Source organism: Centrocercus urophasianus, unplaced genomic scaffold, assembly GCF_019232065.1.
Source record: "Centrocercus urophasianus isolate 14NV4802_14NV808 unplaced genomic scaffold, USGS_Curo_1.0 seq_26, whole genome shotgun sequence".
Lineage (NCBI taxonomy): Eukaryota > Metazoa > Chordata > Aves > Galliformes > Phasianidae > Centrocercus > Centrocercus urophasianus.
The window spans coordinates 10,920,780-10,946,952 of record NW_024884822.1 but is presented as its reverse complement, the minus strand read 5'-3'; the positions used below and the strand labels follow the sequence as shown (position 1 = coordinate 10,946,952).

General features: G+C 48.8%; 3 protein-coding genes across 4 annotated transcripts; 1 reads left to right on the top strand and 2 right to left on the bottom strand.

Moving 5' to 3' along the window:
* Window positions 1-7: 7 nt before the first annotated feature.
* MYOZ3 (myozenin 3) lies at window positions 8-5,871 on the top strand. Of its 2 annotated transcripts, XM_042826590.1 has the most exons (7): window positions 8-279; window positions 993-1,068; window positions 1,161-1,315; window positions 1,463-1,525; window positions 1,633-1,777; window positions 2,092-2,263; window positions 4,217-5,871. In XM_042826590.1, exons 2-7 carry the CDS (start codon window positions 1,038-1,040, stop codon window positions 4,374-4,376), a joined length of 726 nt encoding a protein of 241 aa, XP_042682524.1. In that variant the 5' UTR covers window positions 8-279; window positions 993-1,037; the 3' UTR covers window positions 4,377-5,871. The 2 variants fall into 2 exon arrangements, with proteins under 2 accessions (XP_042682524.1, XP_042682523.1); XM_042826589.1 differs by lacking the exon at window positions 8-279 and having other exon boundaries at window positions 829-1,068.
* Window positions 5,872-6,254: 383 nt separating this feature from the next.
* Window positions 6,255-14,104, bottom strand: RBM22 (RNA binding motif protein 22). The gene is made up of 11 exons (XM_042826562.1): window positions 14,009-14,104; window positions 13,571-13,624; window positions 12,589-12,618; window positions 11,508-11,640; window positions 11,136-11,236; window positions 10,765-10,937; window positions 9,978-10,178; window positions 9,305-9,469; window positions 8,738-8,826; window positions 8,137-8,268; window positions 6,255-7,460 (listed from the first exon to the last, which is right to left on the bottom strand). The coding sequence occupies exons 1-11, from the start codon at window positions 14,060-14,062 to the stop codon at window positions 7,330-7,332; spliced, it is 1,263 nt and encodes a 420-aa protein (XP_042682496.1). The 5' UTR covers window positions 14,063-14,104; the 3' UTR covers window positions 6,255-7,329.
* Window positions 14,105-14,332: 228 nt separating this feature from the next.
* On the bottom strand, window positions 14,333-25,934 carry DCTN4 (dynactin subunit 4). The gene is made up of 13 exons (XM_042826517.1): window positions 25,792-25,934; window positions 24,717-24,787; window positions 24,233-24,411; window positions 23,295-23,338; window positions 22,507-22,614; window positions 20,914-20,987; window positions 20,636-20,748; window positions 19,505-19,614; window positions 18,753-18,826; window positions 18,282-18,336; window positions 17,773-17,880; window positions 17,294-17,391; window positions 14,333-16,575 (listed from the first exon to the last, which is right to left on the bottom strand). The coding sequence occupies exons 1-13, from the start codon at window positions 25,924-25,926 to the stop codon at window positions 16,362-16,364; spliced, it is 1,383 nt and encodes a 460-aa protein (XP_042682451.1). The 5' UTR covers window positions 25,927-25,934; the 3' UTR covers window positions 14,333-16,361.
* Between the last annotated feature and the right edge of the window lie 239 nt (window positions 25,935-26,173).

Genomic DNA, 26,173 nt, shown 5'->3' with positions numbered 1-26,173 from the left:
CTCTGTCCCCAAGGCTCAGCCCCGCTCAGTGCTGGGGTGGCACCATCCCTGTCCCCGAGGCTCAGCCCCGCTCCGCCCCTTTCTCAGCCAGAAATAACCGTTGCTCCGCAGCCGGACCTCGGCAACCCGGCCAAAGCCCAGCAAGGGGCGAGCAGCAGAAGCTCAGGGTGCCAGCTGGGGCCACCCAACACTGCTGGCTGAAGCCACACTGTGTCTTTGTACACAGTGCAACCACAGGGCATCCTCAGCCCCTGCTACGACAAGGAATCCTCTGGCCAGGTAGGGGATTGAGGTGCCGCGCTCGGGCCAAGGGGCGGGTGGGTGCACAAGGATTGGGAACAGCCCAGCCTTGGGGTCCTGGTGTGGTCCCCCTAATGGGATGCAGCAGACAGGGCCAGGAAAAGGTTTGCAGAGGAATGAGTTGTTCCCTGTTCCTCCCGCTGCTGCCAGCTGAGGATGGGCAACGTCGGAGCCAGAACTGGCAAAGAACCACGTGCCATGCACCATGCAGCCACAACCTGGGGGGACCCGGAGCTGCCCAGGGCTCCTAGGGGAAGGGGACAACCTGAATCCCCACTCACACACAGGCTGGGCTCCTCGGTTCCTCACCCTAAGGGGTCAGAGTTGCAGATCCTGCAGCCAGCAGCTGAAAATAACTCTGCTGAGGCGAAGGGTGGGAACAGCCAGGTCCCACAGTGCTGCTTCCAGTGGGGCTCGGGGGTAAGGACGCCTTGCTGCAGGCAGTGCTGGGCGTATTTCTGCCCTAAAGGAAGACAAAAAGGAAATCAGACACAGGATAACTCCAGGCTTCCCAAAGGGGTTCTGGTTGCGGTGAGAGGGAGGGGTGACAGATGCAAAGATTGGGGTGGGCACACAAAAACGCAGCTCTGCTCACATGCAGGGCATCCCCGGGGCTCTGAGCATTCCTAGTGCTGCTGTGGGGAGCAGCTTCCCATGCCCAGCCATCACCCATGGCCATCTTTCTCTTGCAGTCGTCCTCATCCCACAGCTCTGCCCCAGGAACGTGGCAGCAGGCGATGACCATCATGAAACCAGATCCTGGAGATGGTAAGCAGAGGGCACACACACTGCCAAGCCCCGATAGCAACCCCCATCCTCACAACAAGGTCCTCATCTGTGCTCTCCCCTCACATCCTCAGCACCCGAGCTGGACCTGGGCAAGAAGATGAGCACTCCACAGGATGTGATGCTGGAGGAGCTCTCCCTGAGCACCAACCGTGGCTCTCAGCTCTTCCAGCAGCGGCAGAAGCGGATGCAGCGCTTCGTCCTTGAGCACCCCAGTGGTTACAGGAAGGTGTGTGCCTGGCTCCGGGGGGGGGTGGTGTCCCCCACCTCTTGCAGGAGGTGGCTCAGTGGGCTGGGTGCACAGCTTGGTCCAACATCCCACTCACAGCACAGGGATGGCAGCACAGCTCTGAGCCCTGTCCTCCCCTTCTTGCAGCCCCCAGGGCCAGCTGGCTCACATGGCACCGAGAGAGGAGAAGGAGCAGCCAATGAGTGGACAGTGAGTAGACAGCATCAAAGATAGCATCAAAGTGTTCCTGCTTGCATCCCTCGCTCCCCTGTTTTGGGCAGCTGGGCAGGCTGAGCCCCCAACCCTTCCACCCACAGGCTGGGAATGCTGAGGGCCAGCAGAGTTTTCACTCCGAGCTGCACGTGGCAGTGTCACCCCATGGTGGGCCTCCCGAGGTGCCCAAGAAGACGGAAAAAGTCTTGCACATGATCAAAGTCCTCAATCCAGATTCTCTGGCACCAGGTAAGCTTGCATCCCAAATCTGACCCTGTTGTGATCTCCATGCAGTGCTATAGGACAGATGGGCAGATGGGCAGTGCACCATGGTCGTCCCTCAGAGGACGTGATTTGAATGCTGTGCTTTCCCTTCCCTCCCTCCCTGCCCATGGGGGACAGCCCCCAGCCAGGAGTGAAGAGGTCCTCCTCATCCCAGATATGCCACAAGCTCTGCACGTGCCCTGGAGTCTGCAGAAAGCCAGTGTTGCCACACAGCCCCTTGGATTTACGGATATTTAAATATAGCAGTGTTTTTATACATATGTAACCCTCTCCACCAGGGTACTCAACCCCTCTCAAAGAGGTGCCCCCAGAGAAGTTCAATGTCACCGCCATTCCCAAGGGCTACCGCTCCCCGTGGCATGGACACATGGGTGACAAGGACAAGGCTGTGGGCATTGAGAGCCAGCTGCCCATGAAACTCCCATATGGGGATTTCGTAAACTTCAACAGGTAAGGCTGGATGAGGTGTGGGCAACCCCAGCCTGGGGCACCTCCATCCATCCATCCATCCGTCCATCCATCCATCCGTCCATCCGTCCATCCGTCCATCCTATCGGGTACCCTCAGGGACACCTGCTGAAGCTTGGAGGGCTTCTCTGATCAGGGAACATCAGGGTTCTCTGATGTTCTCTGTCAGACTCAGCTCCCAGCTGGGTGGAAGAGTGGCACAGGCAGCACCAAATCTCCGTCCTAATTTTCTTAAGGTAGCCAAACAGCTGCTGGAAGCACGGGGGTGCAAAGGTTAATCTTCTCACAAGGTGCTAAGAGGTCACCAGCTCCTTTCCAAACACCTGTTTGGGACAGAAGGCTCCAGGCATGTTGCTGGTGGCTCAGCCTGGCAAGCTCTGTGCTCTGTAGCTGCTTCCAGCAAAGCTCAGCTGCTGTGTCCCCTGCGTGCCTCCCAGTTACAGCAGGGGCAAGGTTAGCACCTGGAACAGGCACTGCCAAGGAAAAACTACCAGCATTTGGTGGCCATTCAGGAGATCTGGTGGTAGAGGCAGCCCACAGCTTGCCAGCTATTCGCCTCCAGCGCTGTGGTGCAGCAACAGCAGGGAGCTGCTGTAAACACTTGGCTCTTTCCTTTCAGCATTTACCCATCTTCCTGCCTCAGTATTTATTTACGGACAGAGACTCAAGCAAGGGCATGATTCTGAATGATGCTTTACCCTGCACCATTTCTCCCCTCTCACACGCTGCCTTTCTATTTAAAGCCTTGAACTGTTATTTAATACAGATTGATGCTAATTTAACACCGAGCCTCTCACCACCTCCTCTAATTCTTCACTGAGGCATGAAGATTCAAGAGAGCCAATCTGCTTTCAACTTGGGCTTGTCATGATCTTCCAAGCTGTTGGCTTTTAAATCACTTCTCAGTTCATCAAATACCAAACTGCAGAAAAAACATGCTTTTTGGAACAGAGCAGCCCGTGAGAAGCCAGCAGCCTTGCCTCGAGCTTGGTGAATCCCAGCACAGCTCACATGTGTCACGGGGCAAGGCAAAGTTCACCATCTCAACAGCAACTGCTTTAAAGCAGACTGATTTCTTCTCAGCTTTCATGCTGTGAAGCACAGACCTTCAGCCAGCTTGCTGAAGTTTGCTACCTTAAGAGAGAGTGAAAACAAAGCTCTGAAAGTGACTCTTAATGGGACAGAGACAGCTTCCCAACCGGCCTCTCATTTACCTTTCCCCTCTTATTTCTCCCTGAGACGCTGTTGCAAAACAATGCCACGTTGCTCATGTTCATGCAGCGCTACCCAAAGCAAACACTCCCAGCTCTGCCTTATTGATAGATGAGCCCCAACGCGGTGCTCCAAAGCCAACATTCCTGGCTTTCTGGGGGCTGGCACTGCTCACCCCGCTCCCTTTCGACATTTCTCCAGAAAGGGATGACAGCTCTTTGCCCCCGCGCTGCTCCTCCTGTTAGAGCTCAAGAGCCGTCCCAAAAGGCGAGGTGGAACAAGGGCCAGGAGAAAGCCATTTGCCTGAACATGTGCTAGAGAGATCAGGAGGCGGCATGAGGAGCCTCAGCCCCTGCAGAACGCATTAGCTGTGAACAAGCTGCTGTCTGTAGACCAGAGGGTCTCTCTCAATGTAACCCCTTCTCACATCTCATGAAAACAGACTGTGGTAAACGCACCAGCAGGCTCCCTCCCTCCCTCCCCGGTGCAGCCATGAGCACTCGCACACCAAGAAGCGCTACCCTGGCCTGCCCAAACTTGAATGCAGCTTCACTCTGTACAGAAGTACACTGCTGAGCAAGCAGAGTGAGAGAGCATCCTGGGGAGCTATTGCTGTGCTGCTGGGCTTGTTGAATTAAGGCTCCCAGAGCTGCTTTACGCATTGCTTTCAAAACATGCACACCATCTACTGCAGTGCTAAGTTCACCCTCTCTTGTGCCACAGGACTCCCACCCCGTTTGACAAAGCCCAGCTCAGCGACCTCTTCTATGTGCCTCCTGCCGAGCTGGACCTGAGCATTCTGGAGGTGATCGCCCGCAGGCCCAACTTCAACAGAGTCCCTCAGGGCTGGGCACGAGTTCTGCCTGAGAGTGATGAGCTGTAGTACCCACGCTCCCTTCCCCATCGCCACGGATGCTTTTCTCGCTAGAGTGAACCGTACTTTGCACAGCAGGGGAGAGGGGATGAAATCTTCCTGCCTGGCACTTGGTGAAAGTCAAGCTAGCGGTCTCGCGTTGTCATTCTTTTCTATGGGATTTGAACAAGCTCAGGTCTGGGACCATTTTGAATTCTCCCCACGCCAGTCACTGCCACAAGGACGTTTAGCGCTAAGCTGAGCAGCCAAGTTCTCACCGCCGATGCAAGGAGATCCCTGTGAGCTCCCACCGCCGTCACCGCACAAAAATCCTGAGCAGGCTGTTCTCTCCCCCGTGCTTTGGAAAATGGCAGGACCACCAGCTGCAGCACACCGAGCAGCCTCACTGCTTGCTGACACACAGAGCTGCTCTGACAGGTGGCGTCTTTGCGGAGGAATTCCATCTTAAGGACAACTCTTCATCTGCCGTTCTGCTCGGGACAGCGAGAGCTGAGTGCTGACAAACTCCAGCAGAACCAGTCACCAGAGGCAGGGGCATGTTAATGCAGTTACGTGGGGCTGGACAGCAAAAGCAAATGATGAACTGGTGAGCCGCCTGTTTACCAACACACGTACAGCACAGCCTGGAGACGAGGAAAAGGTCAAGAGCTGGAAATTTGTGCCATTTCCTTAAACTACTGGCTAGCTGCAGGTGTTGCTTTCTCCTCCTTCCTCCTATCTGCATGCCTTAAGATCAAATTAAGCTCTTCAATCAGCTTATGTCAGCTTGGCTTCATACAGCTGGTAAGGATCAGACCCTGCTGGACCAGACACACTGCAGAGCTGCATGGGTCACAGATCTGAATGCTACTGCCAAAGTATCTGAGTAGCTTCAGCATCCACGGGGAGGAACAGCAGCACAGCTGTGCCCCTACTGCAACCCTGGGCCTCTCCATAATGCAAGTACCAGCGGTGAGGATTTGACTACAGGAACTTTCCCAGCAGTGACAGGCAGTGGGACGTGCAGCTAACAGCAGCACCCAGCACAGCCATCCACAGCACCTGAAAAGTCCTGCTGAGCACTAACAAAAAGCTGTAACACTTTCTACAACTGCTTTTGTCAAGTTCTTCACGTCACCTTTATTTAACCCTGTGATAAAAGGAGCATTGGGATAAAAGTGGGTTTTTTTCCTACACCACTGTGGTTAAACCAGTAAATTTTGGTGTAAAATGCAGCTAACAGCTGCCTCACTGATAAAACATATTTTTGATCCATGGATGCATAGAGGAAATCCCAAACAGGAGTTCTGCTGCAGCAACGCATCGTACAGGCAGGAAACTTGCATTTCTGTTTTTCCCACAGAAGCAAGAGGGGATGAGCAAATGGGACGAAAAAAGGGCTATTCCTTTAACATTATAAACCTGCAACGCACAACTTCTGGCCTGTTCTAAACCCACCTCTCTTCCCTTTGTCCATCAGCTGAAGAAAATGCTTACCTGTGAGGATTTGGTTAGAAAATAAATTAATTGCCATCACGTAAAGCTTGCCCGAGTTCTGTCTGCAGCGCTCATAGGCCCTGCCTGGAACCCTGGGGCCACAGCAGCAGCAGCAGCAGCCCTCCTGACCCACCAACGTGCCCCAGCCTCCCGCAGCTCTGCCTCTCACCTGATGAGAGCCAAACTGCTGAGCTCTGCCCAAAGCTCAGCCCTTCCTGCAGGGAAGTGCAGGCTGTGCCTCTGACTGCACAACGTGCCTTCAGCAGGATCAGCGCCCGGTGCCACCGGTGCTGCAGGGCAGTGCAGAGAGCCAGCAGTGTGTTCACTGCTACAGCACACCCTGTAGCTGCTTTGGTGGCAGTTGAATAAAATCAAAGTCCTCAGGCACCCTGCTCCAGGGTCAAAGCAAAGTACTGAAAAATTCACATATTTTAATGTATTTTTTTTTAAACAAGCAAATGAGGCTTCAGAAGAGGTCCCATCATGTTTTGCTTTACAGAGAAATGCCCACAGATCCATTACAAGCAGCAGACATACATATCATCTTAAAATTCTCTAGCCCTGTGCCCATACATCTTATTCAACTGCAGGCTCCATGGAAGACACAGCTGCTCCTAGACAAATGCTATGGTTGGAGGAAACGTCTTATCAAATCAGAAACATACTGTATGCATCTCACAGGTTCAAGTCTGCATCCAAAACCCTTGAAAGCCTGAAACATGCTCTGAAAATACACACGACAAGTTTGCAGCTGTACTTCGCTGCTGACAGCTGCAGGGGGTGCAGAAGCCCAACCTCTGGGGACCTTCATTAGGTTAAAACTGCTCACCTGTCACTCCAGGTCACGCCTGCACTACCAGCAGGCTGCCTGCTGCTCATCTTGCTCAGGGTAGGGTTAGAAATAAAGCACCAAAAGCTTCTTTCTTTCTTTTTTTTTTAAGTCAAAAAAAAAGGAGAAATTCTGTGGCACTTGACAGGCAAAGCCATGAGTTTGGCACATGTGATAAGCTTGTTTTTCAGCTCTTATTCTGTCCTGGCTTAATAGTACAAGATTAATACCTAATTAGAATAACAAGTCATTACTTAATTGACGTAGAGAAGTCTCTCATCACATTTAAACAGTCCATAATGTTCAGACTGAAGATACCAAATGGGCTTGAAAAGGGTTTGATCTGGTTTTTCCAGAAGTTTATTTCAAAAGTGTGCAAATGGGATACACTAACAGCACTGTAATTCTCATACATCTGATCCCCAGACCCACCTGACAGTCCTTTCTGCCCCCCTCCCACCCCACCCCCATACACTACATGAAAGATCTGTGATGTCTTTACGATCTGATCAGCTAACAGCGACACAGAGCTCAGCTTGCCCAGTGTCTGCAAGCAGGGAAATAAGGCTTCTCTAGTTCACCCACAGCTCAACATACGGCACTACCATGGTAACTAGAAAATAACATTTACTGAAATGACAAGGGTGGCATGACGTGCTAGGGGCTGCTGTGCTTTCCTGCGTGGGCACCCATCCTCTGGGGATCTTGAGACGGGTAGTGAATGGGGCCTGGGGCTCTCATGAAGGGAGGCGGTGGCCCCATGGCGTGGAACATGTGTGGTCCAAAACCTGCAGGAAAAAAACAGCTGTCACGTTCAGACAAAGCACCAGAGCACTCAGTGTGGACCCACTGCTGTTTGAGTACCGATGGAAAACACCTGGCTAACTGCTGCACGTCACAGAGGTCCTGTGATTCCTCACGTCTTCAAAACCACTCCTCTCTTTTCAGTAAAACTGGGAGCAACCCTTAAACAACACACATCCTCAGTCGCAGATAAAAGCTGGTGGGGGACTGGCACGTGTGTCTAAGGTCAATCTAAATTGCTTTCTACTCAGCTGTGGAGCAGCTACATCCACAAGACATGATGCCCCACAAAAAGACTTGTCTTCAGACAGATACAGACACAGCCAAACACAGGATGGCATTCAACCAGCTGCAGAATTACCCTTTGATGTTCAGGTTAATGCACCATGTACCCAGTCAGCAAATACCCTGAGCAGATCTGAATACCAGTAACAGGGATCTCTGACATGCCTGAAAACTTGGAAGTGAATACACACCACAACAGGCAGCTCAGTTCAACCAAAGCGTGCTGACGGCTCATTTCATACAATTGTTTTAGATTGCATGATCAGAGATGAGGAAAATCAGTGTTACAGTCCAGCTGAGCAAGGACTACATCTGTAGCCCTCCGTGCTGGAACCCCAATTTCCACACCTTCATCTGAAGAGGAGAATCAAGTACCTGGAGGTGGTGGTGGAGCAATGCCAGGAGGCGGCGGCAGGGCGATGTTAACCACGGCTGGAGGGCCACTAGGAGGTAGATTGAAGTAATTTGCAGAAGCCTCCTCTTCTGCAGCTGGAGGAGGTGGGAGGGCTGCAGGATACAACAACAAAAAGCAAACGCACTGTGGTTATGGAAATCCCAAGAGCTGCAGAAGCATCTTCCTTTAGGGAGGAGAAACAACCAGTGTGCCCTTGTGGAAGAACTGCTGAACACCCCCCCATTTTTATCCACCAGAAGCCAGCTTTGTTTTTTTCCTTCACACAACACTCAACGAATTACAAAAACATGAATCAAGCCTTCAACAGTCTGTGTTGCCAGTATCTCGGAGCTGAGTGACTTTCATTCACCAGTCACATGATAACCTTTTTTTCAGCAAGAATTTGCTTCTACACAAAGCTCACTTCCCATTCCAGATGGATCTGCCACAGACCTACTGTCAGGAACTGCTTTGGGCTCACCAGTGCCTCTACTGTCCTGAGCTGATACTGCTTGCAGAGCTTTAACTCCAGCCCTTCCCATGGAGGCAGGTCAGCTTCAGAGATGAAAGCTACTCCCTTACCTCCGGGAAGTCCTGGAACCGGCTCCAGCTTTATCCCGGATTCTGTAGTACCTTCCTTGTCCTTCTCTTTACCTCTCGCTGCCTGGGACCTAAAAACACACAAAGGACAAGGATGAGAAAAGGCAAGGTAAGGAGATAGTTCCACATTTCATCATTTAGATCCTCTGCTGCAGGCCAGAAATGAACAAAAATTACTCAGAGGTGGCTGGAACCAAGTATGGAACCAAGTATGCCATACTGTTTACAAGATGTAGAGAGGAAGCACAACCATAGAAACTCATCTGTGACCTTCAACCAGCAAACTTCCTACACAGTTTGTGTTATCTCGAACCCAGATCCCATTACTGGGCAAAAAAAAGAAGAAAAAAAGAACAGACTGTAAGAGAACCCCAGCTATGTAGCAGCTCATTACCTACTTCAGCTTAACAGCCAATCCAGCTCTCCAGATTCCATAACTAAATAAAGATCCACACAGTTCTGTCTATTTGAGAATCAAGCCCCCGAGGACAGCATGCACAGGGCAACTGAGAAAGTGATAACATGTCTCCGTGTCACTCCAGTGCTCACCTTCCCCACTTGACATTGAGCCTGCGGCCGTTGACAATGAGCTTGTTGAAGGATTTCTCAGCAGCCACTTCTGCAGCTTGTCGGGTGGCAAACTGGATGAAAGCACACTGCTGCCTCTGCACGACTGTTATCGTCCGGATCTCCCCAAACTGGTAGAAGTGATTTCTGCGTGGAGGGAGGATGAGAGAGGATGAAAGCCTGTTCCTCTTAGCCACAGAATAACAGCAGTTAAATGTGACCAAACAGGTATGTTCGGATCCTTTCCTTTCTCCATCACCAGTTCAGAGCAGTGAGTACAAATCAAGCCACTTGCTCTTGCATGTGATTGTGTGGAACAATAAAAGAAATGCTTTAGTATAGGATAAGGGTTAGGGCTTTTCTCAGCAGCTAACTAGAGAGAAGATATGGAATTTGTTGTAAAAAATAAAACACATTATCCCCAAGAACTCAGAAAGATGAATCATCTTTAAGACTTCTCTCTTAATCAAAGCTCTTGAAATATGCTTGTTTATTTGTTCTCCAACAAGCTGGCACTCCTCTGCACTTGCCCACGAGTTCCCCATTAAAGAAAACTGAAAGCCAGTTTTTTTGCCCCCCTTGAAGGACAGATTTCCTCCCTTGAAGGTGAGAAGTACCCAAAGCATAAAACATACAAGCAGACACACCAACACACCTGAGATCTGATTCAGTGATAGTATCTCCAAGCCCTCCAACGTACAGCGTAGTGATGGTCTTATCATCAGGAGGGTCCAGTCGAGGCATGGTCGATGCTCGTTTCAGCAGCTTATCAGCTACAGGATCATTGATTCCATAGTAACGATCTTTGATATTCTGATCAGCCAGAGGATCATCTGGATCTGTAGGCTTCTCATGCCTGAGGTTCAGCAAACAAAGCGTTTCTTAACGCCAGCAACAGCTGCAGCTGACATGACTTCATCCACTACTTTCCCCTCTAAACTCCATCTGCTTGCTTGTACGCTTAGCCCTGCTCACAGAAAGATGTCACACTGGAACAAAAAGCCCCAAGAAGTCAGACTGGGGCTACCAACACGCTGCTGGCAGAACTGCCTGGAGCTCAGAATGAATGGCACTTCTGACAGCCAAGCATTCAGTACTACAAAACGTAAGAGCTGGATTTCAAATGGCCTCTTGTTCAAATACAAAGACCTGTGATTGTGGGGACTGACGCCACGACGGGAAGAAATGAACTATGCAAGAGAAGGGCTGCAGTCACTGCTTTGGCAAAACACCACAAACCTACGCAGCAAATTCCTCACAGATGAGCCTGTCACAACAAGGACTTTTCCACGGATGCTGCACGCCACCTTACTGCTAATTTCACACCAACTCCAATCACAGTGCTGCACCTCCTGCCCACTGCAGCACTTCCTGTTCTTCAGTCCCTAAGGGGAGGCCTGTCTGACCACGGTGAACAGAAACCATGTAAGATGTTGGTGTACCTGTAAGGACATTCTTCTCCTCTCTTGCATTCCCCTTTTACCCAGAAGGAACAGATGTGAGGACGATTACGTTTGTAGTAAGGAGTGGTCCGAGCCAGCTTCAACAGCATGTCACTGGTAGAAGTAGCTTTTCCTAGTGCACCCACTGGTCTAGTGCCATCAGAGTTGGCTATCTACACAGCAGTTAAGAGGCAGACAAATTATTACAGATATACACACACACACAGTGCTGACACGTAAAGCAGAATGAAAACAAACACATGATGTGAAGATGACGTAGGTCATTCTTTTTTGGAGAAAGTGTGTTTGATCCCCTCCCTCCCTGTATGCATCCAAACACAAAGACCATGCTCACAATGATGCTTTCTCACCTCTCGCTCCATGTTCTGGGTGTAGTACTCTTTATTGACATCAGATTTAGGCATTTCATCCTTAAGGGACAGTCCTGCATCCCGGACTTGAATAGGCAAACCTAGAATTAAACAAACAAAAAACCCCTATGAAGCACAAGCTGAAAGAGCAAAAAAATAGTTACTGCAACTCAGGGTAAGCAGACATAACTTGTCTCCTGCTCAAGCACACCAAGCTGCCCCTGAATCTCAGAAGAGATTTGATCACAAAGACTTGCTCTTCTCAAAGTCTGGAAACAACCACTCCAATGTCACGCACGCATTTTAAGAAGCTTTCACTTCAGAAGCAAGCAGAGCTGCTGCTTCTCTCAGCCGGCCCTTTGTGGTACACACCATATTCCAGGTCAAGCAGACAGGTTTGACAGACATTCTTCAACTTGCTGCAGGTCTGGCACACTTCTGTTTTCTTGAAACGCATCCGAACACCAGGACACCAGCGGAACACTGTGAAAGGTCTGGCACAAATCTGAAAGACAGACAAGCGAGCTGCTGTCGCACCACAGCCAAGATACCAGAGCAGTTCCTGCATGGAAATGTAGAACTCAAACACGCCTAGGCTCACTGACATCTTCAGCAAAGTTCTAGGCAAAAAAAGTTGAAGAGCTCAGGATAATGCTGATTGCTATTTGCTGCCTTACTGTGAGAGGAGGAAGCTTTTGGAAGGTCTGGGAAGGTTTGGAGTTGTTAAAGCAACCTGAATGCTGAAAGCAGATCTACTCAACGGAAAGAATTCATTTTTTATTCCAGATGATGTCAGCATGGAGCTACTAGAGACAAATTACCAATTATGAGTAAACTAAGAGGTCACTGAAATTGCAGCAAGCCAGCGAGAGCTTACTGACACAGGAAGTACTGCCCTCTGTGTTATGTGTTGGAAAAATGCATCTGCTGCTGCTGCACGTGTATCTGAGGAACAGAAGCAAGATCTCAACACGTGCCTTGTCCCTGCCTCGGGTGAGAATGGGGCAGAGGGACAACTCAAGTCAAGAAACGCCAAATGATTCTTGCTCTCTCAGATACAAACCTGCCTTATTTCGTACAATGGCCAACACAAATTATTAGCTGGCAAAGAATAACAGATCGACAGCAAAACCTAAACTCCAGTGACTTCTGCATCACATAGCAGTAAAAACAAACTTGCAACAGAACACACGAAATACTTTAGCACAATCTAATAACTGTAATAACTGTGAGCAAATCTTAACTCTGTTAGCAGTAATTTTACGATTCAAGAGTAACTAACACTGTGAAGATGATGCAAATGAAACTTCATGTAGTTTTGTACATGTTAAGCTCTTAGCCAAGATAAACACTTTCCTGAAGCCAGCAGATGTTTTAAAAAGCATTGAACACACATTACTCCCAGATGTGCACCAATTTAGAAGCTCATTCTTCAAAAAGACAACAAACATACCTTGCATTCTTTTCCATATTTCTCTTTGGTCTGAAATATAATAAATAAATAGAAAAGAAAATATGAAATATCAAAATATAGTGAATGATGAAACGTCATCACTGAACTTATAGCACAGTGTTCCTGCTCTCATCATACTGCATTTAGACTCGCTCACCTCTACTTTTGGTGCTTAAGCAGAATCTCTCTTGCCTGGCAAACAGGACCAAAAAAAGATAATCTAAGAAACTCTCAACCTATTTTCACTTTAGAAGCACTCATTAAAACAAAGTATTACGAGCTCCACCTCCCATACCAAAGAAAAACAATCATGAAACAGATTATTAATGCTATTTTTAATCAAAATGATGTAAGTGCATAAAGCAAACACACCAAAACAAAGCATTTTTTAAATATCTATACGGACTATAAAGTCACATTCCATAAAAACATAACAGCACTCAGCAAACTTGGGGAAAGGAAACGCAAGGCAAAGATAATCTAAAGGTATGCCCCATGTAACTGGACTGAGCACTGAGAAAAGCAGCATGGAACGGCCTGACTCATCCTGGACATATTAAACCAAGGTCAACAAAGCAGGATTTAAATTACTGTCAGCAGCCTTTCTAAGACAGCTCCAGCTCATTTTCATGTTATGCAGGTTTTAGAGATTGTGCTCATCTATTTAATATTTCAGCAGCTCGTTGCTTCCCACGTCACATGATTTACTGCTACCAAAGCTTTATTGGTATTTCCTGCACTACAGACATCAGACTGTGACATCCTGCTCAGCTTTTGGACCGAGTTATTGTTAAACCCTGCACCGACCACCACAATGTGATGCACTAACAAAGGCATGAAGTAAAGCCTGCAGTGCACAGCCAAGGAGCCAGTGCATGCCCTCAGCATCCCCTCCTGCATCCAAGCTTGCTTGAGCCCTCAAAACCAAACAGTTGTATGGCCATTAGCACCCAACGAAGGGCACTGGGCCACCAGCACATACCATGCGAATGTACGGGTTTTCTCCAAGACACGTCTGGCACAGAATAGGGAAGTCCTAAGCGGAGGAAAAAGAAAGAAAACGTGCACCGAGCAATCAAATCATCGCAAGAGCACTGGAACCACCCTCTGCGCTCGCCCTGCCGAGCGAACCCGGCCTGCCTTAACAAGGTGCTCATAGAACCGGCTCACAGAAGCCATATGAGAAGCCGCAACCCACGCCCTGATGGCTAAAGGACCGCAGCAGGCCAGCCGCTCCTATTCTCACCGCCCACCTCACACGCACTCAACCCAAAGGACGTTCCCGAGGCCCGCGCTCCCCAGCTCCGTAGCAGAAGCCACCCTCGGCCCTAGGGGCCCCACCGCGTGGCCTCGGCCCAGCCCGCAGTCCCCAGTCCCACAGCACGGCCCCTCGCCGCCGGCCGGATCCCCCCGGGCTCACCGCATCCTCCCAGTTCTGCCGGTTGTAAGTGTTGGAGCCCAGCGACGTCGACATGGCGGCCCCGCGCCGCTCCGCTCCGCCTCGATCCCGGCAGGCGGTAGGACCCGGAAGTGACGTCACTTCCGCTAGCGACGCGCAGACGCGGCAGGAGCAATGGGGGCGCTCTAGGCACTGTCCTAGACAACCATAGAGATGAGCCAACGCGGCAGAATCAGCAGGAGCGAGCGGGAGTGAAGGCGGTGGGAGGGCAGGGGTGCTCAGCTTTTCATATTTTAATTGTTACTACTTCCCCATTAACGGCGGTGTAAATAACAGTGCAGAGCCTGAGAGCCAAGGTCGCTTTATTGAAGATTACTACATGAAGTTAAGCAGTAAGGCAACAGTCGCCTGTCATTACGGGTAACACCGATGGGCAAGAACTCCTGCGACCCGGGAGCAAGGACAGACAGACGGACAGACACAGCTCACGGCATTGCTATCACCTACAAGCACCTAAAGGAGAGGAACATCTCACCGAGCACACCGGACTGCTCGGACAGCCACCGATCTGCGCCCCCAGCAGCTGTCGGCAGGCACAGAGCCCAGCAGCTCCTCATTGTCCAGGAGCACAGAGCAGAGCCCAAGCCCATCCCAATGCCTGCGGTGGCACTGGGACCGGGAGCTGCAGCCAGAGGGCTCCATCAGCCAGCAGCATCCCAAAAGCTGCTTCCATAGGTAGTAGTGTTGCGGCTAAGGAGAGAACTGATGGCCATGGTTTAAGTGTTTTGTTATCTGGAAGGTAAAACAGCAGCAGACGCTAGCGCTATACATTAATAAATACAAACTACACTTCTTAAACTCATGCTGTACACCTGTGTGTAACCTAGGCATTGTAAACGTGCTGACTTGCTGCTCTGGGAGGTGCTGCAGGAGCAGGGCTGTAAGGCATGTGCTTCCCTTCCAGGCACAGGGAAACCAGCCCTCTGGGCACACTAAGGCAGGCTGCTTGGTTTGCAGGAGATGTGGCCTTATCCCTCTCTCCCACACAGCGGTTTGCAGCTCTGGGGTGGCAGAACCACAGCACAAACATCGTGAGCAACAAAGCTGTCCTTGGCTGATACACAAACACCTCCCAAAGCCAGCACATCAAAGCTCCATCAGAAACAGGTAATGAAAGTAAACACTGAACTGGGAATGAAATTGAAGTCACCCAAGGACAAACAATCTCACCCACTCGCACTGTCCTACTGCAGTGAACTGGCATTCGGTATCCTGCATACACTCTTCTTAATTAAAGTTTTAGTTTGGGCTATGGCCACATTACACCCCAGATAATGTTTTTTTTTTTTTTTGTACAGTGTATGCTAGTTACAGTGTAACAGCCTTTCCTCCTTTATACCCCCACTCCCACAGCTGGAAAAGACAGTATGAACTTGGACAGCCTCAGTAGTTTTTTGTATGCTAGAGCTAATCTCAATTCTCCAAGTTTAGTACTGATTGCTATCCCTATTAACACACATTTATTAATACGAAGATTGACAGGCAGCCTCTCAGGACCACTCTCACCTCAGTAAAGAAATGTAGCACAATGGGACTTCCCAGTTTCTAACAACTCACACTACCACATCCACCTTGCAAAACGACGAGCCTACAGTGTGGTTGGTGGCCAGTCAGATCCATGAGCACTGCAGTATTTCATGTTCTGGGACTGAAGACAAAGTGACCGTTTCCTTTGTGAAAAGATTTACCACTTTGGCTAAGGAAACTGCATGTGCCAGAGTGTTTTTTTCACAAGAACAGAAAGGGTTGTACATCCGAGTGCCCCACAGTTATTTGAGGTATCCTAACAGGAAGCAAAAAACAAAGGAAAGAAAGCATCATGCTGCAGCAACAGACTTGTCAGTAACGCAGCAGACACTGCCACCTCCTAAAATGTTTGTTTGAGAAGGGCATAGCTCCATGTGGGGAAAAAGTTCACTTCTGTGTATGTAACATTAGGTTCGTGGGCTGACTTGAAAGAAGAAAAACAACAGGGTTTCTTTTTTGTCGATAAAGCCAAATTCAGCCAGTAACACAAATCTGGAGAAAGCTAGCTCTATCTGCGTGCTGAAACACGTGCTGCGAGTTAAACTAGCCTGTGGCAGTGTGGGGAAGCAGAGCTTTAGTTAGTGGGCACTACGATAAGAAGAGAGAACAAATCATCCCAAACCACAGCACCCTCACCCACGCAGCCTCCTCCGGACGGCCTGGCTGCAGCCCATGGCACACACCCACACATCACACAGGAGCTTTCACAGAAGGTTTCACCAGGGTGCATTCTTTCACTGACAGTCCATCCTGCAGCCAGCCATGGGGACACGAGTGCTGGGAGCTTTTAGGGGAGCACTGGACCGAGGCTGAGCTCAACATGGTGGGTAAGCCAGATGACCTCTGAGACCTGGTCGCATTCCTCACTGGGCCGGATTGGAGCAGCAAGGTTTTTAAACTCGTGCTTCATTTTAAAGCTCACGGTCACGTCGCCCTCCTCTTTCTGCGGGGTAACCTTGATGAAAACTCCTACCTTGTTGGCTTTTCTGAAGGCAATAACGCTGCAAAACAGAAAACAAAAGAACTGGGTCAGCTGAGTTCTCCATCTATTGTTCTGAGAGATTTATTCTGGCACAAAGTAAGAGGGATGCTCAGTTTACAGCCCACGGCCTGAACATGCCTCACTAGAACAATTGCTCTGGTTGGCGGCTGCTGCTCTTTTCCCAGGGGACTCACAGCCCCTCCTGCCTCAAGATCAGAATGCACTACCCTCCTCTAAGCTGGCAGCTGCTGGCAGAACAGAACATGCCTGCTTTGGCCATGAAAGTTATGAACCTAGTTAGTTATGCAACAGAGAAAGGCCGTAATACATGGTTCAAGCTGCTCTGTAAGAGGCTGTATGGTGTATTTCAATGCTAAAGCTGGAGGCACCTCTGTTGTACACACTACTGTGTGGTTCCCATCACTTCTTTGAACCCTCTGCTTGCAAAGGAAAGGATTACAAGAGTATTGAAGAGAGAATCAGTACCAACACCTATAACTGAACTGCTCTAACACCATAATTGTTTTGAAGGGATGAAATGTCTTCTGAACAGTCCAAACCACAAACAGAAGAGAAAGATTTGCACTGCTCCTCTCTGATCACAAAACTAAACAAATTAACAATTAAAAACGAAGAAAGAAAAAAGCACCCTGAACAGAGAGAGTACAAAGCAAACTACTTGGTTAAAGTGCCAAGCATTTCAGGGACAGGGTCCCTACAGGACAGACAGCACTCACTCAGGGTCATCCTGGAAGTCCTGAGGCTCTGCCAGCTCATCATATTCTGCTGCAGCATCTTTGCCAGCCAGAATAAGCTCCTTGGGAGGAACTACCACCTGAAACAAAACACCAACAGAAACCTTTCAGTACTGACCACCATCTACACCACAAACAGGACAAAGTAATTCTCTTTGAGGGAATTAAGCTCTCCTACAGCTTAACAGAATGATTTACCCTTGGCTTCTCCTTCCTCTGGCAGTCTCTATTTACAACTCTTATCTGTGAAGTCACATATTTCTCCCTTGGGCTCTGGATCTCAATGATCAGACAGAATTTTAAAATACATTAAGAGCTGATGTTTACATTGATGGTGGTAATTTAAACCTCCCAGGAAGAAAAGGAAACACAGTCAGTATGGACTAAAGGTCCACATGAGGAAAGATAAATGGGAGCAGAAAGCCTTGGAAGAGGCCTGGCTTGCACAGCAGGTACAATACCTTGGCACTGCTGTTAACGTTGTCAGGGTCTCCTTCTTCACACTCCAGCAGCGTGACATGTGTGATATTTTCCACTGGATTGGTCAGAGTCAGAAGAACTTGGCTTTCCTGGAAAGATTCAAGACTTGCAAGTCAAGAAGTCATCATGCTAAAAGCCATCATTACTGTCAGTACCCCCACTGTGCGACTGATCGGCACCTTCAAAAATCACACTGCTTTCTCAAAGGATGGACAGCAAACAGCCCCATTCCTTCAGAATGCTGGCAACATCATGCAGCTCTCCACACCATTTATTCTTCAGACACCAGCATGTACTTGTTATGCCAGACATCAGACTGCACTGTAATCTACTCACACGGTGTGACAAGTGCAGGCACTCCTATTCTGACCGCTCCCTTAAGCCCTGCACTCTCTCTGAACAAGGCTAGCAGAGCCCTCAGGAAACAATCCCACATCCACACCTCTCAGTTATATCTTACCCTAACGTGTTTCTCCAAGAAAGAACTGACCTTCATGTAGCGCAGGTTGGGAATAGACATGATTCTCACTTCAGGGATGTAGTTACTAAAAGAACAACAGAGCAAATGAATGGGATAAACTGCACTGCTGCCTGTAACCTGTTGAAGTAAGTATTCACAAGCATCTGGCTAGCATGTTCAATGATACCAGAGCTTAGCTTACATCAAGCAAATAAATGAAGAGCCTTTTTGCTATCTAAGGCTAAACCTACAACTCCTGCTACTACATGGGGCTGAACTGCATGCACTGCCTTTTTCAGACTGCTGAGGTCCTCAGCAAGCTTCCAATACACGAGCGAGCAAACTTACTACAAATTACTCAAATACATAAATTAACTGATTATGTCATTTTAACAGATTACACAATTACACACAAGGTCAAAGCTCAAAAATAAAAAAGAAAATATAAGGCTCTAAGTATTGGTAGGCAGTTGGTGGCCCCACCCTCCACATCTTACTTACACAGCAACCATCTGGATCTTGAATTTGATGGATGTTGGGTTGAATTCTGGTTTGCTGAGGTTATGTTCACATTTCTAGACACAAAGATATTTTTGTTAGCACCAAAAGATAGCGTGTGCTCACAAACAGATGAGCCAGAGCTGCAGGCACAGGGCCACCTAACCACAGCACTACCAACCTGTAGCACAGTACACATAAAGCTATCTTGGGGGGCATGTAGTCACAATGGTGGCAAGTTACTGATACTTTGTATCAGTATCTTATCAGTTCTATAGGTGCAATTTCAGAAATACAACTTGGAACCAAGCTTAAAAATACTCAGACATTGACTGGAGCAGAAAGAAGGCACAAATAACTGGAATCCAAGGCTGACCTCCTTGTGGGCTACTCTTTAAATACAGGCACTGCCTGACACAAATGATTTCCTAGAAAACATTCTGAAACTGGATTTAATTCTTGCCCGTCTTCACTTTCCAGCTCCCTGCTTTTCTTCTCTTTCTGTGTGGCAGGACACACAGACTCTTCTGCAAGTCCATATTTGTGTCTCTACAAGCCTTTCAATAACATGAAGGGGCAGCTGCGCTGTCATCACATCAGAGATGCGACAGCCTCCCTAATCTCCTCATGCTGCTTCCAGTATTCAACCACCAGAAGCATTTGAGCAGTTTCTCTTAAAAAAAGAAATGCAGAGCTCATTTCCCATAGCCCAAGTCCTGTGAGCCTAGAAGTGCTGTTCTGCAGTCATTACTCACCCGACAGCGCAGTGAGCGTTTGATCAGGAGGTGCTTATGACGTGGGTAGAGCTGGGAAGCACAGATTGGCTGGAAGTCAGGCTGCAGCAAGCGCTGATGCAGTGTTGTCACTGGGTGACACAGAGAAGACCAAATTTACAACTTACCCACGCACTGAAACTCAAGCCAGACTGCACATACACACTGGCCTAACAGCATGTGTGCAAAGGGCAAGTCAGCTTTCATGGCTTTGTTACTGCCACAGCTGGGAGCTGCTTGAGTAGAGACAAAGTCTGCAGCAAGGAGCTTGCGTAATTCAGACTCACACAAAGAATTAGTGACTGCAGTTACACAGGAACTTCAGCAGCCAAACTCCCCACGGTGTTCTTCCATAAAAAAGGCTCACCACTGTCTTAACGGGCAGCCAGCCACCTGGCAGCCTTTCCCTCAACGCAGAAGTTGTCTTCTTCACCAGCATCCTATTTTCTCAGCACTGACAGAGTCTCATGAGGAAAGGAGACCATCCATGCCTTCCCAAAAATCTTTTATGAATAATTTAATATGTGTGAACTTTGTGGGCCTGTAGAACTGAGGACATCTGTCCTGCTTAGAACCACCTCAGCAGAAAGTTCAGAATGCTTCCTGTTCCTGCTGTTTTATCCTATCCACTCCTACATTTCTTGGACCAATCTACAATATGTGCTGATTGAATCAGGAGTCAACTGTCTCACAAGCATATGTAAGCTGTTCCAACCTGATGTCAAAATAATGCACAACTGTTACTCAACAGGTCAGATAAGGTGCCAACTCCCCAGCAGCACAACTACTTCCTTATTATCTGCTATCATTTGAAAAAGCATGTCAGGTCTTTCCTTCACCCCAATGTCACATGCAGAAAAATTACAATCAGTGAAAAAAATGAAACAGTAGCAAAGAAGCCTGTTGGTTTTGGGTCCGAGCTTTCCTTATTTGATTTATGTATTTATTTTTGCTGAGCTGCAATCAAAAGCACCATTAGAAAATCACAAATTTCACACCATTTCAACCCCAGCATGCTAAAACCTTAAACCACTAGGAACCCATTGACACGTTTCCAAACACCATCTGTGTTATGAAATGAATGGCAAAAGGGACACAATATTAAGGTATTACCTTCAGTCAGATTGATTGGTCTCGTGTAGTAATCCTCAGGAAGGGGTTCTACTTCTTCCACTGCATCAGCTGGCTCAATCTTGATCTCCTTTTGATCCTCTCCTTCCTTCAGACTGAAGCAAAACGCCAGGAAACTTAGTCATAAAACACAGCACAAATGCTCTGACAGACAGCAAGGATAGCACTGCGTTATGCCACAGAAGGCAGAGGTGCTAGGAGTGCAAGACAACAGTGCACAAGGAGATGAAAATGCACTTTTTCTATTAGGTGACACTCACGAGAGTCCAGCAAGAGCGCTGATGGGAGCACCGGGCCTCTGGCGCTGAAGTCTGGTTCCAAGGCCGTATTTGTCCTACAGGAACAAAAAGGCATCGTCAGCCTGAGGTCTGCTTCCTCCCAGGGCAACAAGACCTACTGCAAACTCATATTTGAGCTGCATGATAAGCATAGGGAAACAAGCAAATTAAAGCAAAAAGGGAAAGGTATTCGAGGCCTCTCAAGGTTTTTTTTTCCCTGCTCAAACTGTGAGTGAGGAGAAAACAATGGGAAGAGACGAATGTTTGTGGGTACTGCTTATGACACTTGTTTTTAAACCATCAGCCTACAGTACTAACGTATTCTCCCTTAACTGCTTGTCAGTTGTGCAGAGTGAGAGCTCAACTGCACAAGAACTAGGCAGACGTGGCTCTGTGGCCATGTGAAATGCTCCCTACAGATGCTGGAAGGTTCCATTTCCTATGAGCTCTGTTACCTAACGGTCTGTCTCTCTCACCAGGCACAACCACTCGGCAGGAACAGCTGAGCTACTCCTCTGCTTTCTGCAGCTGAACTGCACACATGATGTTTGGAAGCACAGATCTTCCTTCTGGGCTCAACTGAAAATATATTTCTTACCAAATGAGAAATCTGAGCATCAGCCTTATCCTGGTGGTTCCTCAAGAATCAGAAGACTGAGATTAGTACCATTTCCCTCAGGTATGCAGATGGACACCTCTTGGCTGAGATCTGTGAAGAACTGCCTTTCAAGTGCAAATTACTTACCCAAAGACAAAGCCCTGTTTTCAAACTAACAAAAACCATGTTTTTTTAAACATGTCACCCTCTAACTAATTAGCCTTTGGGTGCTTTTGCTCTATACACATTCAAGTCAGAGGCCCTGAGGAGAGGTGAAGAGCAGAATATGTTACTGCCCTTCAGTTGGTACCGTGAGAGCTTTAACACCAGCAGAAATGGTGAAAAAGACTTACCACTACATGTATAGTGTGTTGCTGTGGAGAGCCCCCAAAATAGCAGCAGGTAGCAACGGAGACAAAAAATGCAGCCATAAGACACAAGCAAGGGCACAGAGCAGGCACAGTTAATTGAGAAGTAGCAAGCATATGCAGTCATCCAGCTGAACAAAGTAAGCGTTTACCTGACAGTTACAATGAACAAGTAATTCAGGCCACAATCAAGTCTTAACTTAATTAATTTCAGTGGAGACTTCATGCAGCAAAGTGCAGGACAATCCTGATTTGGTACTGAGCAGCAGTATGCAACTTTCCTTAGAAGGCTGCACATCGTAACCACAGCTGCAGTGCACTTCACTGCTGGATATGTACTCCTTTGCCTGGCAAGTACAAACCCTTCTGACACTATCAGAGAGATCTATTACAGAAAAATGCAGTACAGTACAAATTAAAGGGTGCAAAACTCCTCATCCCTAAAGAAATCCTGGCGCGTGTTCCTCATGTTATTCCCAATCAAAAAAAGAAGAGAAAGCAGAAAGAGAAAGTAGCCCTATCATGCTACCCTCCTACCCAACCATTTTCCAAGCTGAGGCTGCTGTGCCTCACTCTGCCTGCTCTGAGAGCACAGGGCTCCCAGCTCACCGAGAAGGCCAGAGGCATGTAGTTTCGGCGCCGCACCAACTTCTTCCGGTCCCGCTCGATCTTCTCTTTCTGAGCCAACTGCTGGTAGTACTCAACCAGCTTGTTAATCTGGAGTTAAGAAGAGGAACAGATACCAGTGAAAGAAGAACAAACATCACACCAGCTGCAATATTTCAGTGTGAACAAGCTGGGGTTCCTGCTAATTGTTTCATTCCTAGTTCCAGTATATCACAGGATATACATCAAGGACGCTGCTGTGCCTTAACATTCATTTATGCACACCATGGGTGACAAACTGATGTTCCTCTGGGAATGAGGCCTGCCAGAAAACAGCATCCTGTTCTGATTTTCCAGTTAGTAACTGTCCCCGTTTAGATTCATCCTTTAGTTTTTCCAAAGCATGCTTTCAAACTTATGAAGAGTTTTAAAGGTAGACCAGTAAGGCAAAATTTGATGTGCTCTGTCGAAGGTTAAGAACACCTCTCATTAGGTAGCAGCCTTCCTCAGACACACAGAGACTCATTAGTGCAGTTTTAACAGTGCCACTTGTTACTACGTTTGCAGTGGAAATCCTCCCAAACAAGCAATTTCATACTGTGACATCCATGGGTAAGCCTCTAAGAGGCCTTCCTTCCACTGAATTCAGTCAAGGCAGAGATTATGAACTGGACATGGCACCAGAAGAATTGTACAGGTGCAAAAAACAAGATCGAGATGGCCTGGCACCTCTAACAGCTCTTTTTAGCTGATGCCAACTCAGCCTAAGGGTGGCCTTCCCCTTCACTCACCCTCTGTGTGTGAGGATTCTCTGGTTCCTGCCAGCCACCACTAGCTGCAAGAGAATAAAACAAAGTCCTGAGGAGATTTCCAGACTCCACACAGAAATCACACCTTACACCCACCTGCTTCAGTCCTAGCTTTGAAATATGGCTTTCCCTATATTTACTACTCTCACCATCACAGTTCTTCAAGTTTGTACCTGCATAAATATATACCTCTATGAGCTTTTCATGGGCAGGTTTGGGTTGAAGTGACTTGTCCAGCTTCTACACTGCGTTTTTAAACAACTTCTGCTTGAGGAATACAGAACAGCACCCAGGATGACTATGGCAGTATGCACATCAGTTTATAACTACATGTTCTTATTAACAGCTGCCCATGTCTCTGCACCTTCACCTCTAGGTCGTCAGTCATGAACACTAGGAGTCAAAGAGAAACTGCCTGCTCTACTCAGCCTCGTTCCTGGAGCCTGATACATATTTTCTGCATGTCTTATGGACTGAGAAATAGACAAAAGCTTTGTTCCTTTTCTGTCATGAAGAGAAAAAACAGGGGCACACACTGACTAATACCTCTGAAATAAGCCTAAGCAAACAGAAGTAACAGGAAATGAGCTAGATTTCTGTGCTGTCAGACTGAGCAACTTAAAAGACTGAAGCAAGCTCTCAGCCAGGGGAGGGAGCACACCTACTGACAAAGATCCACGTCTGACAGCTTTCTGACAGGTCAGGTAACACCAGCATGGAAGTGGGTCAGATGTTACACTAACTCAGCTCTTCAGATGAGATTTCACCAAAAAAGCATTTTCTTGTTAATTTCCCAACTGCAACTCAAAATCTAGACAAACCTTATACTTATCATACAGCCATCAACTAGGCTGGTTGTATTCTACCTTCACTAGACATGGTGGACTGCTATTTCCCTTGTATTTTTGCACATCACTTACCAACAGACTTGTCTGCCATGCCCACATCCCGGGAAGTCCAGCGGCAAAACCCACAGGCCAAATAATATGCTTTCTTCATGGTAGTTTTGGCTGGGTCATCAGGGAGCGGAGCAGGAATGCTGGTGGCCCGAGTGGAAAGGGTGTGCATGCAGCAGGGGCAGTCAAAACAGTTAGCACACCTGGAGAGAGAAAGGCCTTAGAATCATGGAAACATTAAGGCTGAGAAAGCCCTCCAAGATCATCCAGTCCAATCGTCAGCCCATCACAGTGCTCCTATCTCTGTCCACAGGCACAGGAACACACACTCAATAGGCAAATTAAGATTAAATCAACATCACGGGAAAACAATTTTTCCCCAAGACAAACCAAAAGGTAACGAGTGAAGTAACGTTTGAAGGGGGCTTCAGGTACTTGTGGTTGTGTGCTCACAACATAAGGACAAAGCTGCTCTGAATGGTGGCCCTTGATGACAAATGAACCTTACCGATTCTTTTTCAGCTTGGCCTCAGCTGATGGCATGTTTTCCAGGCAGCTGGGGCAGTAGTGGGAATCCACCTGAGGGACAACACAGACATGTCACTGTTCTGCCATGCTGCAGCACACAGACTGCAGCTGGAAACTGCTGTGCTATTCATGAGGCTTTGCCTGCGGACAGGTGGGCGAAGCCAGAGAGAACCTGAGGTGTTCTTTCAGTATCTGAAACCTCAGGCTGTCTCAGCCAAAAACTGATGTTTAATAACGCTGGAAGGTTTCTTAAGGCACTTAAAGCACTCTGCCTGGTACATGGCAAAGGCACAGCGGGGACTGGATGACTGCAGATTCCACAGCGTCACTTCTGAGTCCGGACAACAGGCTGCAATGCACTATTTGCCATTCCCATCTACATTTATTCTGCCTTGTACCTACAGTGGGCACGAAGCCACACGTTTCAGGAAATGTTTTGCTGCCACAAACTGACGTTGTCAATTAGCACAACGGTAACAGGAAGGAGACCCTGCCCAAATTAGGAAACATCCACAGCTAGGAACAGCCAGGCCTGAGGCCTCCCGGGTGCAGCGCGATGGAGGCAGGTGGTGACACATCTATTTTCTGCTCCTGGGAGGTTTTACGGCTTGCAGACACGCCTCTTCAAGGAACCTAATGCCTTTCGTAACGTTTCTTTAGCCTCTGATGCTTTCTTAATTCACAGTATAACCGGGCAACTGATTCAGGGAGCCCGAGCGGCCACCCGGGCCCGGGACAAGGCCTCACCACCCCGCAGGAGCTCAGCCCTCCACACGCGGTTCCGCCCCTGCCCCGTGCGATCTCGCCAATCAAAACCCAAGCTCCGCAGATGGACAGGATCACTGAGCCAATCCACCGCGAGGCACCGCCCCCTCTGTCATGGACAGCCAATCGCATCGCTAAGCCCGGGCAGCGCTGTGCCCACCCCTGGCTGGAGCCGCAAGCCAATAACGAGGCGAGTCGCGAATAAACGACAAACGAGGCAGCCAATAGGCGCGCACGGAGGGCAGCGCCCCGTTCCGTATGCCGGCGCTGCGCGGCCGGGCGGCCGTTACCTCGTGCGAGACGCACTCCAGGGAGCGGAGCTCGCTGCAGTAGCGGCAGAAGTAGAGCTGCGACAGCGGGGCCCGCATCTCCTTCTCGCCGCGCACCAGGTACAGCACCCGCTCCGACTGCAGCAGCGACGCCATCTTGGGAGGGAACGGCCGCCACGCGCCGCGCCGCGCTTACGTCACCGCGCTGCGCCGCCCCCGCGTGCGGTGGAGACCACGTGACCTGCCACTTTAACCCCTGCGGCGCCGGGCGGGACTAGATGGCGCGCTGACGCCCTGTTGTATTGTTGTATTGTGTGCAGAGCTCGTGTACGGCCTGCAGAGCCTGAATGCCCCCTGCAGTGTTCCTATGGATGCGCGTGGCCTCTCGCAGTGCAGCACTGTT